Source organism: Sciurus vulgaris (genome assembly GCF_902686455.1).
Source record: "Sciurus vulgaris genome assembly, chromosome: 2".
NCBI lineage: Eukaryota > Metazoa > Chordata > Mammalia > Rodentia > Sciuridae > Sciurus > Sciurus vulgaris.
Genome location: NC_136462.1, coordinates 162,984,634 through 163,001,742, shown reverse-complemented (window position 1 = coordinate 163,001,742; position 17,109 = coordinate 162,984,634). Strand labels below are relative to the sequence as shown.

Sequence of the window (17,109 nt, the reverse complement as noted above, 5' to 3'; positions counted from 1 at the left end):
CATTTTTATTAGTTAGCTATCATCACAACAATAATATTACTGCATATAAAATTCCTAAATGCAGTTTCTTACAATGATTTACTTACTCTCATGCTGATGGAGGCTGGGCTCAGCTGGGTGGTTGGATTTTCCAGCTGCGAGCCGCCTAGGCCTAACTTCAGATTGTGGTTTGGATTCAAGTCTGCACCATAGATCTCTCATCCTCCTTAAACCAGCAGCTACAGGGACATCTTCCCATTGTGGCAAATGTCAGGAGCACATGCAACAAATTCACTCATGCAGTACACTCAATCCCTTTGCTCACACTCTGTCCAGTAGTATTTCTTGCTCCAAATCACATCACATGGCCAAGTTCAACATCATTTGGGTAGAAATTCTGTACACAGTGAGAGGACATTGAGATACAGTATCCAATTACAGGGAACTGAAGGATTAGGATCAAGAATCCAATCTGCAAACCACTGCATTTGAATTGTCCAGAAATCTTGAAACTTTTATGAGAAAAAGCAACAGGACTGGCAGGTAATACACATCAGATCATTTCCACAGAAACAGCAGTAGATTCAATCTCATTTACTTCCCTTTCTCTTCACATCTCCATGCACACCTCATGAAAGAAACTACAAATTTCAAAGTAGCAATTCATGGCCATAATGTTGAATTCTGTCCTTGCAGGACTCTCTCATATGGAATTAAACTTGGACTGAATTCTTATCTGGTCTAACCAATGGTGTATTCCTTCCATTTACATGAATTCACTTTGCAGCAGGAGTCTCTTATTTCTATGTGATTTATGAAATATTCTTGCAAATAGTACATATTCAATAAATATGGATTGAAAGGTTGGGAGGTAAGAGTACTAATACTGGAGATGTGAGAAGATTCACCCAGTAGAAGAAATCTTGAAAAATACTGTGCTTTTCTGCATGAGAAAGTAAATTGTTATGTCACATTCAATATAAACACTGTGGAAATTTATTTTCTGAAGTAAATATGTGATTTTAAAGGTGTATTAATCAAGAGAATTTAGCCACACAGAATCTAGCTTCTGTGTGAAGTTTTAAGCTAACAAACTAGCCTGGCACTTCTCTGTACCTATTGTTTCACATTTATTGTAAGCCTTTTAAAAATCCCTTCTAAAATCCACAAGTTTATATGCCCCACTCCACTTTTTATTGTTTATATGCTTCCTGTGAAGACAGTCAGACGATTCTGATAAAAAGAAAGCTTGTCCCTATCAAATACTTATGGGCACCTGAATGATGTGATTTTTTTTTTCTACTCGTGCAAGTCCGCTGTTTCACTAAGAACTCACCCATTGGAAGCATTTTAAGTGGATGCAAAGTTAAAAGCCAGCCAAAATGTCCTTCTAAAAGAGAGTGCAATGAATGCTAATCTAATTGCCCAAGAATGCATATGCTGGGCTTTGAAAGCAAGACCTCTACATTGGTTCCCCCTGCTGGATTTGAGGATGCATTGTCTTGGAAATTGATGCAAATAATACTCCTAAACCTTTTCATCTGAGGGCATGTTGCTCAAATGGTAAATCCAGCATGCTTCCGGAAGGCTTTTATTTTGTGATAAACGTCCTAAGTGTTCTTGAGTTTGTTTCTCAAGAGCAGAAATATTGCAAGTAGAAACCTGTGTAGCCAATACTCAAAGTGGATAACATAAGTATGCCAGTAGATGTGCTAGGGAGTGGGATGGCATGCATGTGGACTAAGGAGAAAAACCCAGGGGGAAGTAGACTGGGTCAACTGCCAGTCTAGGTTTTATTATTAGCAGGTTGAATTTGGGGGTCAGACCATGAATTTCTTTTTTATGCATTTATGACTTCTGGAACCAACCTCACATTCCCCAGATTAATTTCCCTTTCCCTATTTGTCTTTCTCTTTGTAAGAAAGTACTTTATCACCTTATAATGGACATGGTAACCAGACTAATCCTTAAGGTAGACTCTCACTTGTGGACTTCACCATGAAATCTGTTATAAAGTCTATCTGTTTTGGAAAAGTTGGAAAATTTCTCCCTTGATGGGAGGAAGTTGGGGAAGAATGACTAAGTTTTTGGTACATGCCACTGAACCAGCATGTCTTTGTTAAGGGGTCAAGAAAACCACGTTGGCTATTTCCTGGTAGAGCAAATGCAAAACTGTCACATGGAGAATCACAACAGAAAAAAATGTCGGATAATCTTGTGGTTCTTATAAATATGCTATTTAGAACTCTGGACTTAAGAGCCCCAGGTTCTCTTATCAAAGATTTTACCTTGTCCCTAGTAAGATGACACAGTGCTGAGCCAACAGAGAGGATTGTGTACTTACAAAGTATTGGTCGATTGTATTCTTCCCCTCCCCCCCCCCCTCATTCTACTGTATACCTTGCCTTTCATTCAGGTCAAATCCAAATGTACTCTGATCTGAAACTCTCTTCAGTAGTTTATTTTCCAAAGCTTCTTGGTAAAATGTTTCTCCATTGCTCCTGATTTTCTCGTTTCAGCTGTGTTTTAAAGGGCCTCCTCTGGGGAGGATTTCCTACCAGTTCTCTTGCCTCTGCATTAACAGCCAGCAGTGGTCACAGATGCTGGTTGGCCAAAACACTTAAGCAAGATAAGGTTAAGTGATTTGGGCCTGCGTGTGGGTCAAGAGTTTTAAAGGGCTGGATGATTATTCTTCTTGTCACACTGGCACATTCTGGGCTGGGTTGGAAGGTGTGAGAAGAGGTCACTCACATGCCCGGCCCCTTGGTGCTTGACCTCATGACCGTCTCTTTCCATATTTGTCTTTGCATGAGAGGCTAGCCTGAACTTTTTTTTTGAGGCTGGCTTTCCAAAAGGAGAAAGAAGTTGTCATTCCTCTGAGAGTAGCCAGAAGTCCTGAATTATTCTACCACATCTCGTTGCTCTAAGCAAGTCCCAGCACCAGTCAGGATTCAGAGAGTAGCAAAAGAGTCTCTATTTCCTGAGAGACAAAAGATTTGAGATCATCTTTAGCCCATATTAATATAAGCTGGTAACTTCTGCTTCTCTGCCTTCTGTACTTGACTACATGTTTTATTTTGTTCCTGTGACCTTAAATAAACTTGTCATTTTTATTTGCTTTATTTTCCAAACAAAAAGTGATTTGGAGGTCTTCCCAACAATGAGTTATAAACTGATTTTATAAGTAGGTCTTTACTTACTTTTGGCAAGTTTATTTATTTATTTTGCATGCAAATCCACAGGTATAATACACATTTTAAGAGGAAAAAAAACTTTACATAGTTGCTAGTACACAGCCCCCATTGTCCTGCTGATTTATATTCCACAGAGTTACATACTAAACTAACATAATCAGTTCCAGAAAATATTTCATAGCATAAATACATTAAGATGGTCATGTATGAGCTAAGTTAAAATAGACTTTTTTTGCAACATATATCAAACAGGAAAATAAAGGGCATAGAAATTCGTTCAACCAAGTTGCTTTACATAGACCCTGTAACTTGAGTCAGAGAATAAAAGTAGATTGGAAATTAAATCTGTATTGCATTTGGGAAATGCAGAGCAAAGAGATGTTACTAGGACCACTGAGTGAATTTTGTTTACTGCAGTTCAACATTTCATCTAGCAAATCATGTAAGAAGGGATGAGTATAAATGCACCTATTTATGTAGGTAATTTTTCTGTTTCATGCCTCTGATTCATCTCTCTGCCTTGCTTTATGGGGAGTCATGCTACATTGGTTGCAATTAATTTCTGTGCTGCATATTAGCCATAAAGAGATATTTCATAAATTGACTTGATGTATTTTTTTTTCCTATGTGGTTTTCTTGAAAGATGAGAATGGTCCAGAAGAAAAACAAAGCGCAGAAGAAATGGAAGGGCAGAGCCAAGAAGCAGGTGGGCTCAGATTTCTTTTGAGGAGTCTCCTAGGCCTCATCCACAGAGGTGAACAATAACTTTACTCAATGCTATTGTCTGAAAATGTTTATACCTTTTCCCCTGATTAACTCCAACCTTCATTAAGGTCTGCAGTTCTGTTAACCATGAGTTGCCTATGCTTCTAAGTAGAATGGTACATTCTCACTCAGCATCTCATTTGCTAGTTCCATTATTCTTTTCTGTAATAACAGTTTGCTTGGTAATGCTCTAAGAAGGGTGGGTGGAAATTGAAAGTATCAAGTCAGAGCTTGGATGACTTAGGTCAGGAGAAAATTAGTATTTGGTTTGAGGAGGAAAAATGAAGTGAAACTGTTTAAAGGCAATGGAGAAGATGCTTTCCCTCCACAGTGAAAATAGTGGTTTTCATTATTTTGCACTAAATTTTGAAAGGTCATGCTTCTAGTTATTTCTCTGCAATTATAGGAAATGGTATCATGGAGCCTGACTATCCCCCCCACCACCACCACCTTTTAAGAGCAATAAGTGAGATCAAAAACTTTCCTGACATCACCTATGTTCACTAAAGGACAGATGTGTCAGCTGAATGTTTATAGATTCTACACTGTGTATTATAAATTGAGCATTTTAAAATAAAACAGCACTTAAGGCTCAAAAGGGATTGAAATCAACTTTGATTTATCATCTCTTTCTACCCAATATGTACTCAGGCACACTCTCCTTTAAAAGAATAATAGGTGCAACCATGCAGTTACCAGCAGAACCATCAAAATAAAAATATTCTCTTCCTCCAATTTCCAAGTGATCTGTCCAGTTCTAATGAGGCCCACAGAGGGGCATTTTTTAAATAGTGGACTGTCTGATGTGTGCCAAGCACGTCCTAGGCCATATGCTGAACTCCTGGAATTATACCAGGTAGTGTGATAAGTTTTCCACTGAAAACTTCCTACATTAACCTTGGAACTTTTGCTAGGGAACTGGAAGCTTTTATTATTAACCTGGAAGATGGAATTGAAGAAGGCCAATCAGAGAAAGCACTGAAGCAAGGCAGCAAGGACCTTGTGTACCTATTATTGGGTCAACTGGCTCCCTTTGCTGAAGCGCAGTCCTTGCAATGAAATGAATTTCTGATACTGCAAACTGTTGTTATCCAACTTCCCTACCCCCCAACCCACACATCATTATGCTCTGTAGAAGATAAGCCTTATGTGAAAAGCTGTCACTGTTTTTACTGTTTGGAGCTGACAGGTATTTGTCAACCAACTGCTAACAGCTGAGGCCATTCTCTGACTGTTGAAGTCTCCCTGGTTTTATTCACTCATTGCTCTGTCCCAAGCTGTTTTTATCAACATAGTTGTTTTTCTCTACCACATGTATATATGCACATACACACATTCTCATATACATGCACACACATTTTCTCTTTAATCATCTTTTTCCAGTAATCAGTTGAATACAGGTAGTTTCTTTTTGGACATGGGATCACCTTGCCTAAGAGCAAAGAGTGGTAGAATGTTAAGTCCTCTTCTCCAGAACTTGCCTCTGAGAGCATCACCTCATTACCTCTCAATGTAAAGAAGAGCCCCAACTGCATTCCCAAGTGAGCTTGCTGCTTGGCACAGAGTCTAGCAGCAGGATTCATTTGTGATTGTGTCTGGTATCACCAGACATCATTCTGTTCCCTCTACTCACTTCACATCCACCCTAATCAGAGTGCAGAGAAATTTAAGACATGTTCTGATTATTAAAACTCTTCTGACCTGCTGGGTCATTTAGAAAATAAAAATATCTTCTTTCCATTCAATATAATCTCCAGTGCCAGTTTTGATTATGTAACTCTGAAGGCCTCTTCCAAATGATGGAGAAAAGATACAATCTGAAAATACATAGTTTAGAAATTTTGACAGTTGTCATGATTGAACCAAATCAAAATTATATAGAATATTTATCAAGAAGTTAATAACATATACATACCAATGATGTGGTATGACCCAGGCATTGTTTTGACACTGGAAATACAGCAGTAAAAAAAAAAAAAAAAAAGTACTCCTACTTTCTTGAAGTTTGTATTCTGGTAGGGAGACCCTAATAATAAACAAACAAGAAGGAAACCTATCCAATAATGTAAGTGCTTGAAGAAAAATAAGATAATGTAGGAGTGATGGCCAGATGGCAGCTTTCTATTGGCTTTCTATTGGCTTGATGGCAGCTTTCTGTTGGCTTGATGGCAGCTTTCTATTGGCTTTCTATTGGCTTGATTTGGAGTAGTTGAGATCTGAAGATGAGATGGTGAAAGAAACAGAGATGGTGGAGCAGAAATGAAATGCCTTGAAGTTACTTTGAGCTTAAAAGATTGGAGACAGGCCAGTATGATCGGAGCAGAGTGGGCTTAGGAGAACTTCATGTGAGATTCAGTAAGAGATGATAGGACTAGACAGTGCCTGATGGTGTAAGATTTGACTTTAGAAGAACTGCAGAAAAGAAGTTCACGGAAGATTTTAAGTATCAGAGCAACATGATCTGTGTTTTAGCACACTCACTGTGACCGTGAGGGAAACTGGGCTAAAGAGTTGCAGTGAGATGAGTTAGAAGTATGCTTTGGGAAGGCAATGATTGTGGTTCCTGGAAATGAGGCAAAAGAGGAATGATTCTGGGGCTGGGGAGATAGCTCAGTTGGTAGAGTGCTTGCCTTGCAAGCACAATACCCTGGGTTCAATCCCCAGCACCACAAAAAAAAAAAAAAAAGTCTGATTTCTGTCACATCCTGGGGATAAAGGCAACAGGACATGCTGATGCACTGGTTGAGGGATCTAGGTTAAGTCCTCGGTTTTCAGCTTCAGGAACTGCATGGATGACGGTGCCACTTAGTGATACATGGAAGATTGACCATAGGGCACAATTTTTATTGAAAAAGTTAGAAGTTCAGCTTTAGCTATAATAAATCTGAGAGGATGCTTAGACCACCATATGGGAAACCAAGAAGCCAGTAAGATACACAAGTCCAGATTTCCAGGGAGAGGTGAGGCCCATAGACACAGGTTTTGAAGTCACTGACATAAATAATACTTAGAATTATGGGACTGGACCAATGTGATCCTACAATATGTGTAATCAGAAGAATGTGAGATTACACCCCATTTATGTATGATCTATCAAATTGTAAAAATGTATTCTACTGTCATGTTCAACTAATCAGAACAAAAAAATTTTTTTGAAAATTAAAAGAACTATGGGACTGGATGATATTTATTAGGGAAAATATGCAAATAATGAAGATAGTAGGACTGGAACATCATGATCTGTCGATACGTGGAACAACCACAGCAAAGGGTCTCAAGAGGAATAGCGCAAAAGACTGGGAAATGCTACTAAGACGTAAGAATAAAAAAAGAGACGTGATCCTTGGGTCTGCAAAGGAAGGTCAGAGGCACCTTTGATAAGAGAATTCTTGGAAGAGACCTGGAAAAGATGCAAATGGAGTGGATTATAGAGAGCTTAAGTGAAGAAGTGGAGAACAGTAACAATAACTTCTTTTAGACACTTTTGTTATGAGGCGAGGTAGAGAAATGGAATGGAAAGATGTTGGGTCATCAAGGGAAGGTTAAAACTTGCTCTTTTATTCTTTAATTGAAGATAGTCACCTAACTACCCCCCAAAAGAGAAGTGATCTACATTATCTCCGATTATCCTCCTACTAAATATTTTATTCTCTGTTCCAATAGAGGTATGACCTAAAAGTAATAGTCACCTATATTATGAATAAAAGATATGCTAGAAAATATGGGATTTGCCTCTAAATGTGTGCTATTTGTCATGGAAATATGAATTGTCATTAGTTCTAGGACCATGTTATTATAAGAAAACGTATATACATTTGTGTGTATGTATACTTATATGTGTGTGTATACATATATGTATATATGTATATATAATGTACATATACACATTTTTTCCAGTTTTCAGGTATTAACCATTCCAAATGATTTTAATAATCTGTCACATCTTGAATATGTTTTGATGTTAGCAGCTAATTATTGTCCTTGGTCCCAAACATGAACAGAGCCCCTGTGATGCTGATGATACTAAGAAGAGAGTCAACTCTGATGAGGTTAATTGGTGCTGGGAGGGGATCAGGGACCTCTACATCCTTGTTCCCCATTCTGTGCTTGAGTGACATAAAGTCCAATGGTTTCTGGTGCCTTCCTCGATATTTCCAAATGACCTCTGATCCCTTTTCCCCAGTCTCCACAATGATAGCCACAGAATTATTCTCTGTAGTATGGTAGTCTGGCATACTGGTAACCTACACAAGTGCTAAGAGAAACCAAACACATATAAAGGCACTTTGTAGAAACGTGTCAAGATATGCTTTCTTTCACAATCTGTTACGAAGAAAAATAATATTCCATTCTTTGAGAACACTGAAAGAAGTAAAATGCTACCAGTGTTGGTATGCTACTACCAATAAATAGCTTTCTTCACTAAAAAAATAGTTTTTAGTCCATTGGTATCTGTCTTAACTGAAGGCTTCTGTTTCATTAATTATGAAAAAGGATCACAGCCACCTGGACTCTTCAAAGACCATTCAGTGCATTGCAGCATGAAAGAAGCTCATACTTTCTTTGGTAGAGTGTAGAGGGAGACACAGGGAGCCAGAAAGTCACAGTTTGACTGTATTAACTCTGAGGCCATGTTTCTTTTTCTGCTTTACAGATGGTATGAGCACCACCACTGTGCCCAGTCCAGCTTCAGAAGAGACAGTTGAAGTCTGTAAAGATGAAGGTATGAGGCCATTTACTACATCTAAAAATCAAACTCTTAGATGCAGATTATTAGTGTTTTGTTTATATGGAAAAATGAACCAGCAAGTCAATGTACTGCTCTTCGAGATTTTCTATATGCATTACTCCCTATTCTGTTTTATTCCATATCTAACCTCTTCAGATTTATATATACATTTATATTTGTTCCTCTGAAAAAAACAACCTCTTATAAGAGAATGATCAGAAAAATTATGGTTACAAGAGATGTTTATTTGAAATATCAGAATTAGTCAACTCTACTATTTACAACTACTCATCAGAAATAAGTTTGAAAGAGTGGCAATTGGGGACCAACTATCAGAGATTCTGCTATCCAAGAAAGAAATGTTTGAAAGGCATCCTTAGCAATAAAACTTTGGAAAGAACATCTAGCAATAAGAGAAAACATTGATGACCCAGGTATCTCCAGAAGAAGGAAAAAATATTTACTTTTCTAGGAGAAAATTTGAGGAATAAATAAGGGGGGCACTGATGTCAGGGTGCTAATGCTTTAAAAAGTTATCTAAAGGAAAATAAAATAGTCCTTTCTTCTTTTCCCTCCTGACTAACTGACAAGTCTCCACATAGAAAGATAATATTATTTTATCACATAGTACTTCTTAAACCATTCTGAGAGTGAGACTATACTGTTATATTTGTACAAATGGGTGTATAGCAGACCATTTGGAACTTTGAGATATGTATGTTGAATGCATTTCTTCATTTTGGTATGAGCTTCAGGTAGGTCTACATTTGCCTTTGATATTGCTATTCTTTGAGTTAGTGTTTAGAAAATCGAAGCGGACTTGAAATTTTAACACTCATTTATTTGCATCATTAATTCCATTTCACATTTTTGCCTGGTAAATGTTTGTCTAATTAATTAATTAATCTACATCAAGTGTTTGTAGTGAGTGAATTGTTCAGAGTGTGAATTCTGGAAACAAATGACTGGGACTTAAATTCTGATTCTGCCCCTGGCAGCCTAGGTGATTTTTGACAAGTAATTCAAGTCATTAATAAGGAATTAGCAAGAAATGACATGTAATGAGCCTCTTCACACTTTAGTTTTCTCTTCTGAAGAACAGAGGCAATGATATCTTCTGCACATAATACAATAATACACCTCAGTCGCTAGACTCTTCACCTGGCATTTGTGTAGATTGAACTTCAAGAAAACAGAATAAGATGGACATTAGGAAGCAGATGTTCGTTAGGGAGAGCTCTTGAAATTCATCCCATAATAAGAAAAGGAAGAAGGCAGAGCTGGATAGAGGGAAAAGTTAACCCACAATGCATTATCACAAGAAATTCCTGCTGACTATAGGAGGTCTGAAGATAGTATGACCCCTCTGTTATGTTCCCACTTGGTGTGAGAGAATCAGGCCATTCAAACCTCCCGTGGACAAGTCATTTGATGCTGGCTTCCCGGGAAGGGGTGTGGATTTTAGTGAAAACAGATCCTTTCCATTGCAGTCATCCTGGAAGCCAGAGATGAATGAGATCTGCCCACATGTGGGAGAATAAATTCTTCAATCCTGATGTGGGATCTGAGTGACCTAATATAGTATCCACTACACTCTTGTCATTTCAAGTGGTCCTTTTCTTGTTTTTTGCCACTTTTCAAATGAATCCCTTGATACCTCCCTTTATACTACTTAAATATGTGTTCTGGTATCCGTGGTTTAAAAACCACTTGATATATCTAAAAACGTCATTTATGTCAGATATCCACAGGGATTCTGATTAAAAAAAAAAAAAAAACAAAACCTCTAGGTCATTGTACAGAAAGACAGAAATAAACCTCATCATATCAGTAAAAGGACAGAAAGTGGTGTTCATTTTAAGCAAAAAAAAAACTTTGAACATGCCAATCATTTGGCTTATGATAAAAATTTTAAAATGTCATGAAGTCAGATGGCCAAGTTTAAAAAGCAAGGAAGAGATAATCTAATTTGAATGCTTCAAACTGAGATTTTTCCTGTTGAGTTGTTTAGTTTGGAGATGTCACACCTTTTCAGAAACACACAGTTTGTGATTTTTCATGATGCTTTTAGGATCTCACACCATTAATTGCTCATGCCAGGATCAATTTTTTTGAAGACGTTTGGGATTTTTTTTCTTAAAACTTTTAATGGTGGTAACTCCATCAAAGAGCTCTGTTATGTATACAAATGCAGTTCCCTCATAAGACTAATTATGAGGTTTTAAGGATTTTACTGAAATCAATCATTAATATCCATTAACCTATATATTTGGGAAAATTTTAAATGTTTAGAAATTCACATGAGTAGGTAATCTAGTTTCAATTAAAAATAAAACATTGGTGATTTTTGCCTTTTTATTCTGAAATAGCATACATGTAAGACAACTTTTCAATTGATTATCAGATAGCGCTTAGACCAAGTGTTTAATGCGTACAGAACTGACATCTTGACAGATACATGCATAGCTTAGAATGAAAGAAATAAATGTTCTCCATTGAAATCCTCCAAGATTGAGGTCAAGCTAAGGTTAAAAGGAAGTCATAAGTGTTGAGGATTCATTTCAAACATTCTCCATTATTAGCTTTCATGCAGAAATATCTCTCCTCAGTGACACCAGGGCTATTTTAGAACCCTGCAGTTATAAGATCACTTATAGAAATGCTTATTAAACTTTCCAGTTTAAGTGGCAGAACGTTTTTGCTGATCAAAGGTCCTGAAGGAGTCCCTGTTCTCTTGACTTTGTTTTGAGACTTTGATCCTGACTGAGCATCTTCTTGGGCTTTGGAATCACCCATATTATGGACTGGTCTTGTTTTCTCTTTCCAAAATAACTCCCATGGCATTTGAGAGTGGTTCAAGTTACCTCCAGTTTTACTAGTTGATTGGTTGGCTTTGCATTGTTATAACTGATTTTCAATGGAAACTAGCATCTTCCAGAGTGTAGGAATTGAAAATAAGCAAGTATAAAATGAAATGGCCAATATCTCATTCTGGAGGAGAAAACATTTTTTAAAAAATTAAACCATATGTGAAAGTTGAAGAATTTTGATAGGAGGTGTTATAGCCCTGGCATCAGCTATGCCAGTGATTTTGTTCAAATATTTAAGACATATTTCCCTTTGGCAACCAAAAACTGGTGCTTATCACACACTTACCCCACATAACTGCTAATTGCAAGCTGCTAACAGGAGGTACAACTGATTGGCTTATGGATCAGGAGCTAGATTTTCAGCTACATGCTGGAAACACCTGTTCCAAATGAGTCATTGTAACTGTAGGGTAGACAGGATTTGGGAGGTTGAAATACGGGGAGGACAAATGCTGACCAATAGTTCATATGAACAGGGTGGATGGCAAGGATGTGGCAACTAGGACTGAACTAAATGAACTCCCAGGTAAAGGTGGCCTGGGAAAATATCTATAGGTCGATAGATATTCTGAAGTTATTTGTACAATAGAGCATGTATTTATATATTGTGGGAATCTTCCTCTACTAGCAAAAATAATCTATTAACTTCATGGTGTTTTGTACTTTAAATTCTTAAAACCAAATTCATGAGTACAATTATTAAAGCTATTTAACAAAGAACAAGCAATCAGACAAAGGTCCATAAAAACAGAGGAGTAAAATGCATAGGAATATCAAGTATTCAGGTTGAAACTTCTGCAAAGTTATCATTGTTGTTATTTAGGATATAGTCAGTCTTCTTAAGTGCAGGGGTACTCTCTATGATAGTTGTCTCCACACTTTTAGATCTTAATTCTGCATCTTCACCCACTGCTAAGACCAAGGCTTTTTATTGGGGAGGGGGATGTGCTGTTTAAACATCCTGATTTATCTGTCTTATTATTTAATCAGTATCTAATTTGAATTTGAAGGTCAACTAGACCAAATCATAGGCTCATTAATATTAAAAGCAAAACCAATTAATACTCAGGTGCACACCTGAACTCCTCTTCCCTTGGAACTCCATGTAAGTCACATCACTGCTGTTTGGCATTTATGAAATGGGATGTTAACTGGCAAAGAATTTCTAAACCCTTAGGATACTTTCAGACCTCATGGAGGTCAATATTACTGTAGCAAAAAGAGAAAGCTAGAAAAAAAAAAAAAGCCTTTTCAAAAGGAGTAAAAGAGAAAGAGTGAGGTTACATATGAGAAAGTGGATTTGGGTATGTGCAGGAGATGAACATAAATAATTCCAGCCATTAGCATTGTAAGCCTGGGCCACTGGTGTTAGCTCAAAATTGCTCTGAGCATTGTTTCCTTTCCTTACCTCAATTGTTGAAGAGAAACAAAGCCTTTTGCCACCCATGAAAATTCCCCTCAGGCTTCTCTAATCTCATTTTTCTTTGTCCTTTTCCTATTTTTGGTGTCTACCATGCCCTCCTGAGCACCTCACTCCCTCACCCATCACAGTAGGGACAAAGCAGTTCCCCTTCCTGGACCTACATTGGTAGAGAGTCGGAATACACTTTAGCATCCTTGAGTTGTCACTCTTGGATTTTCAGAGTCTTCAGTGTGGAATGAAAGTGTCTGCCTTCTGGTAGTTCAGTGAAGGGGAAAGAACTAAGATATATGGAGTGTCCCTGGTACTCAATGTTTTACATTAATGTACAATGAATTCTTCATTTCTCAAAAGGGTAACCTGAAACTCAGAGGAGGAGATAAAAATGTATGTGCAGTAGGTGTGGATAGGAGAATGACTTTTATAAATGTTGGTTCTCATAGCTAATACCTAAATGAATGTGTGAAATCCTTTTACAAAGGTAGCACTTATTATATTTTTAATATAACATTAATTTTCTGCTTATAAGAATAACATCTGTTTATGGGAAAATACTTTTAATATAGAAAAATATAAAAAGTAAAAGCAAGTAATTATTTTCCCTTTAAGCATTCAATTGTAAAAAATTTTAAGAAATCTATTCTGTTGTTTCATTTAACAGTAGACCATGAATATTCTCTCATGTCTTTAAATATGCCCAGAGGCATGATTTTTATTGGAGGTATAATATTTCATCATCTGGTTGTCCCAGAATTTACATACCTAGTGTCCTAATGTTAGATTATTTTGTTATTTACAGTTTTCTATTATAAATAACAGGGAAATGCAGTGCATACAGTTTAGATAAATCTTTATGTGTATCTGTGATAAGTTCCTCAGGATAAATTGCTGATTCTTTGTTGATTTACTAGGGAAAAGTTTAAAATATTTTTATTGCTTACATGTATTTTCTTCTTTTAAAAGCAATGCATGTTTATTATATGAACAAACAAAAGAAGGAATGAAAACTATCACACATATTACAATTCCCAGAAATAAGCATTGGTAATATGCTGATAGGTAAACTTCTAGTATTTTTCTGGACATATATATATATATGGAGGTTTTCTTAGGGCATTCTGCAGTGTATAACTGTTTAAAACCATCTTTTTTTGTCAGGGAGGAGAGGTACTGGGAATTTACCTGAGGGGCAATTTTCCTCCAAGCTACATCCCCAACCTTTTCACTTTTTATTTTGAGACAGGGTATCACCAAATTGCTGAGACTGTTCTTTAATTTGCAATCATCCTGTCTCAGCCTTCCCAAGTTGATGAGATTACAGGTGTGCACCACAGTGTTTGGCTTAAAACTATCTTTTAAGTATAAAAATATGTTATGAAATTCTCCCCATGTTTTTTGATAGTCCAACATAATTTGTGTTTTCCAAAAATGAATGTTCATATACTTACCCATGTCCACTCTGAGTTGTTTTAATTTTATAATCAGAAACATTCTTTTAACTTTGTAAATGTTATGATCATTTCTGTAAGAAAATTCCAATAAATGGAAATGCATACAAACGTTTGTTTTTTTTCTGCAATGAATAGGGGTTATTGCTTTTTATGATTATTTGAATAATATATGTTCATTGTAGCAATTTTAAATAATGCAAGAGAATAAATAAATAAGCATATGCAATTACCCTACTCTAATATAACTACAACTTACATTTGAGGGACCATCTTTATTATATTTCTGAACATATGCGCATACACACACTTTTATATAAATAGAAATATGCATTTATATACATAGATAATGTGTAATTTTAATGCAATTTTTCTTTTTTATTGTTTATTTACCTATTACCTTTCAATTACTTATAGAACAAAAACACTAATTAAGAATCTAATCAGGGATAAATATCCAAAATATATAATCCACTCTTATAAGTCAATAGAAGAAATAGCAAATATTTTTAAAATGGACAAAGAACCTGAATAGACATTTCTCCAAAGATGACATAAATATGGCCAAGACATATCTGAAAAAGTGCCCAACATCACTAATCTTCAGAGAAATGCAAATAAAAATAACTGCAAGAAATGACCTCATACCTATTTGGATAGCTATTATTTAAAAGATAAGAGATAACAAATTTTGATGGACATGACAAGAAAGGGAACTCTTGGACATGATTGGTGTGGATATAGACTGGTATAGACATTATGGAAGTCAGTATAGAGGTTCTGAAAGAAATTAAAAATATAAATACTACAGAACCCAGTTCTCCCTCTTCTGGATACATAGCCAAAGTATGTAAAATCAGTGCCATTGAAGATATCCACACTCCCAGGTTCACGCAGTATTGACCAAACTAGCCATGATCTGAAATCAACCTAAGTCTGTGGACAGATGAATGATAAATGAAGTGTGGTATACATGTACAATGAGATATTATCCAACTGTGAGAAAGAAGGAGGTCCTGATATTTACAACATGGATGGACCTGAAGGGCATTATGCTAAATAAGTCAGACAGAAATGAGAATATTTCATGATCTTACTTATGTAGAGTCTAAGGAGGAAAAAGGGGTGAAAGATACAAAGATAGAGAATAAAGCAGTGGGCATCAGGAACAGGATGGGAAGAAGGAAATGAGATGTAGATCAAAGGATCCGAAGCACCAGAACTAGTCTAGAGAGCTAGTGTACAATGTAGAACCACAGTTCATTTGAAATTAGAAGATTTCAGGGGCACTTATCTCAAAAATGTAACTGCCTGAGATGATGAATATGCTAACTCACTTCACTATTGTAATGATTTTACTATGCATGTGTATGCCATAACACCACATTGCAAAATATATATATATATATATATATATATATATAAACACACAATAATATTTATTTCTAAAAAGGTGGCAGGGCAAAGGGAGATGTCTAGTCTCTAGTTCCAAGTTCCTGTGTCTAAATTCCTTCTCTACCAGCATAGAGTATGAGATCATGGGCAAATTATTTAGCCTCTCTGTACCTCAGTTTCATTATATATAACATTAAAACAATAATAATACCTAACTCACAGACTATTCATAAGAATGAGTCAATTCACTTAAAACATTTCAAGGCATGCCTGGCACAGAATAGAAGACTCAAAAATTTTAACCACTAATAAGTATGTGCTTATTTTATGAGTATCAGAGTCTATGCATTTTTCTGAATCTTGCTTTGTTATCTGCAGCAAAGTTTTGTAGAAATCCCTCTTAAGTAATTTTGTGCAGATATAATTGGTCCATTTGTAGCTCACATGACATTCCATAATTCAAATGTGTCATAGTTTATTAAGTCATTCTCCCATGATGAGCAAGCACTTTCTTTCTATTTTATTGTCATACAAACAATGTCACAATAGTCATCCTTGCCCATATATCTTTACATGATGGCACTTTTATTTGTATGGGAGAGATTCCATGAATGTGAGTTCTGCCTTAAGGAGTATGTGTTTTTAATAGATGTTGCCAAAATTTCTTTCCCCAAAGCCGACAGCAACTCATATTTCCATCAGCAATTGTTAATATCCATTCTTTCTCATTTTTGCCAGTTCAATGAGTGCGAAGTAATATGTCTTTATTATTTTTTAAAAATCAGTATCACTATCCCATTTTGCAGGTGTCTGAGGCTCAAAAAGTTTGAATAACTGGTCCAAGTACAAAAAAGAGAATCAGTATTTGGAAACCAAATCTGTCTAAATCCAAAGCCCAAGCTTTTCTATCTACCATGCTGCCTCTTATACCATTCTTTTGTAGCAAGGAACATTCCTGACATGAGGTGATAGGATGCAGGAGGTCCAGAGCAGTCAGAAAGCACATGAGAATGCTGCTACCTGTGCAAATTGAGCAGGACAGTGAAACTGGGAGGCCCCAGGGAAAGCAGTCTGGAGGCAGCAACTTGTTCCACATCACAACCTTGACCATAACCTGGGGTCAAGGGTATAATGTCACATAATGAAATGAATGTATAGAAACCCCCAACTGCACCCCTCACCAGATAGAAAGCCCAACCCCTTTGTATGATATTCATGCTTCTGTATACCTGCCCTGTGTGGTGCTCACTTATTTGGCATTTCCTAAATGCTGCTGGCCTAAAGCATTCTACCATCACTCATTCACGTC

At 36.5% G+C, this 17,109-nt stretch overlaps 1 protein-coding gene across 1 annotated transcript in view; it reads left to right on the top strand.

Moving 5' to 3' along the window:
• Positions 1 to 17,109, top strand: part of MACROD2 (mono-ADP ribosylhydrolase 2) — a 2,108,743-nt gene that overhangs the window by 1,975,997 nt on the left and 115,637 nt on the right. Inside the window, exons 12-13 of the mRNA XM_079128517.1 lie at positions 3,817 to 3,879; positions 8,593 to 8,661. Coding sequence (XP_078984643.1) covers positions 3,817 to 3,879; positions 8,593 to 8,661 — 132 coding nt within the window. The remainder of the gene's footprint in view (positions 1 to 3,816; positions 3,880 to 8,592; positions 8,662 to 17,109) is intronic.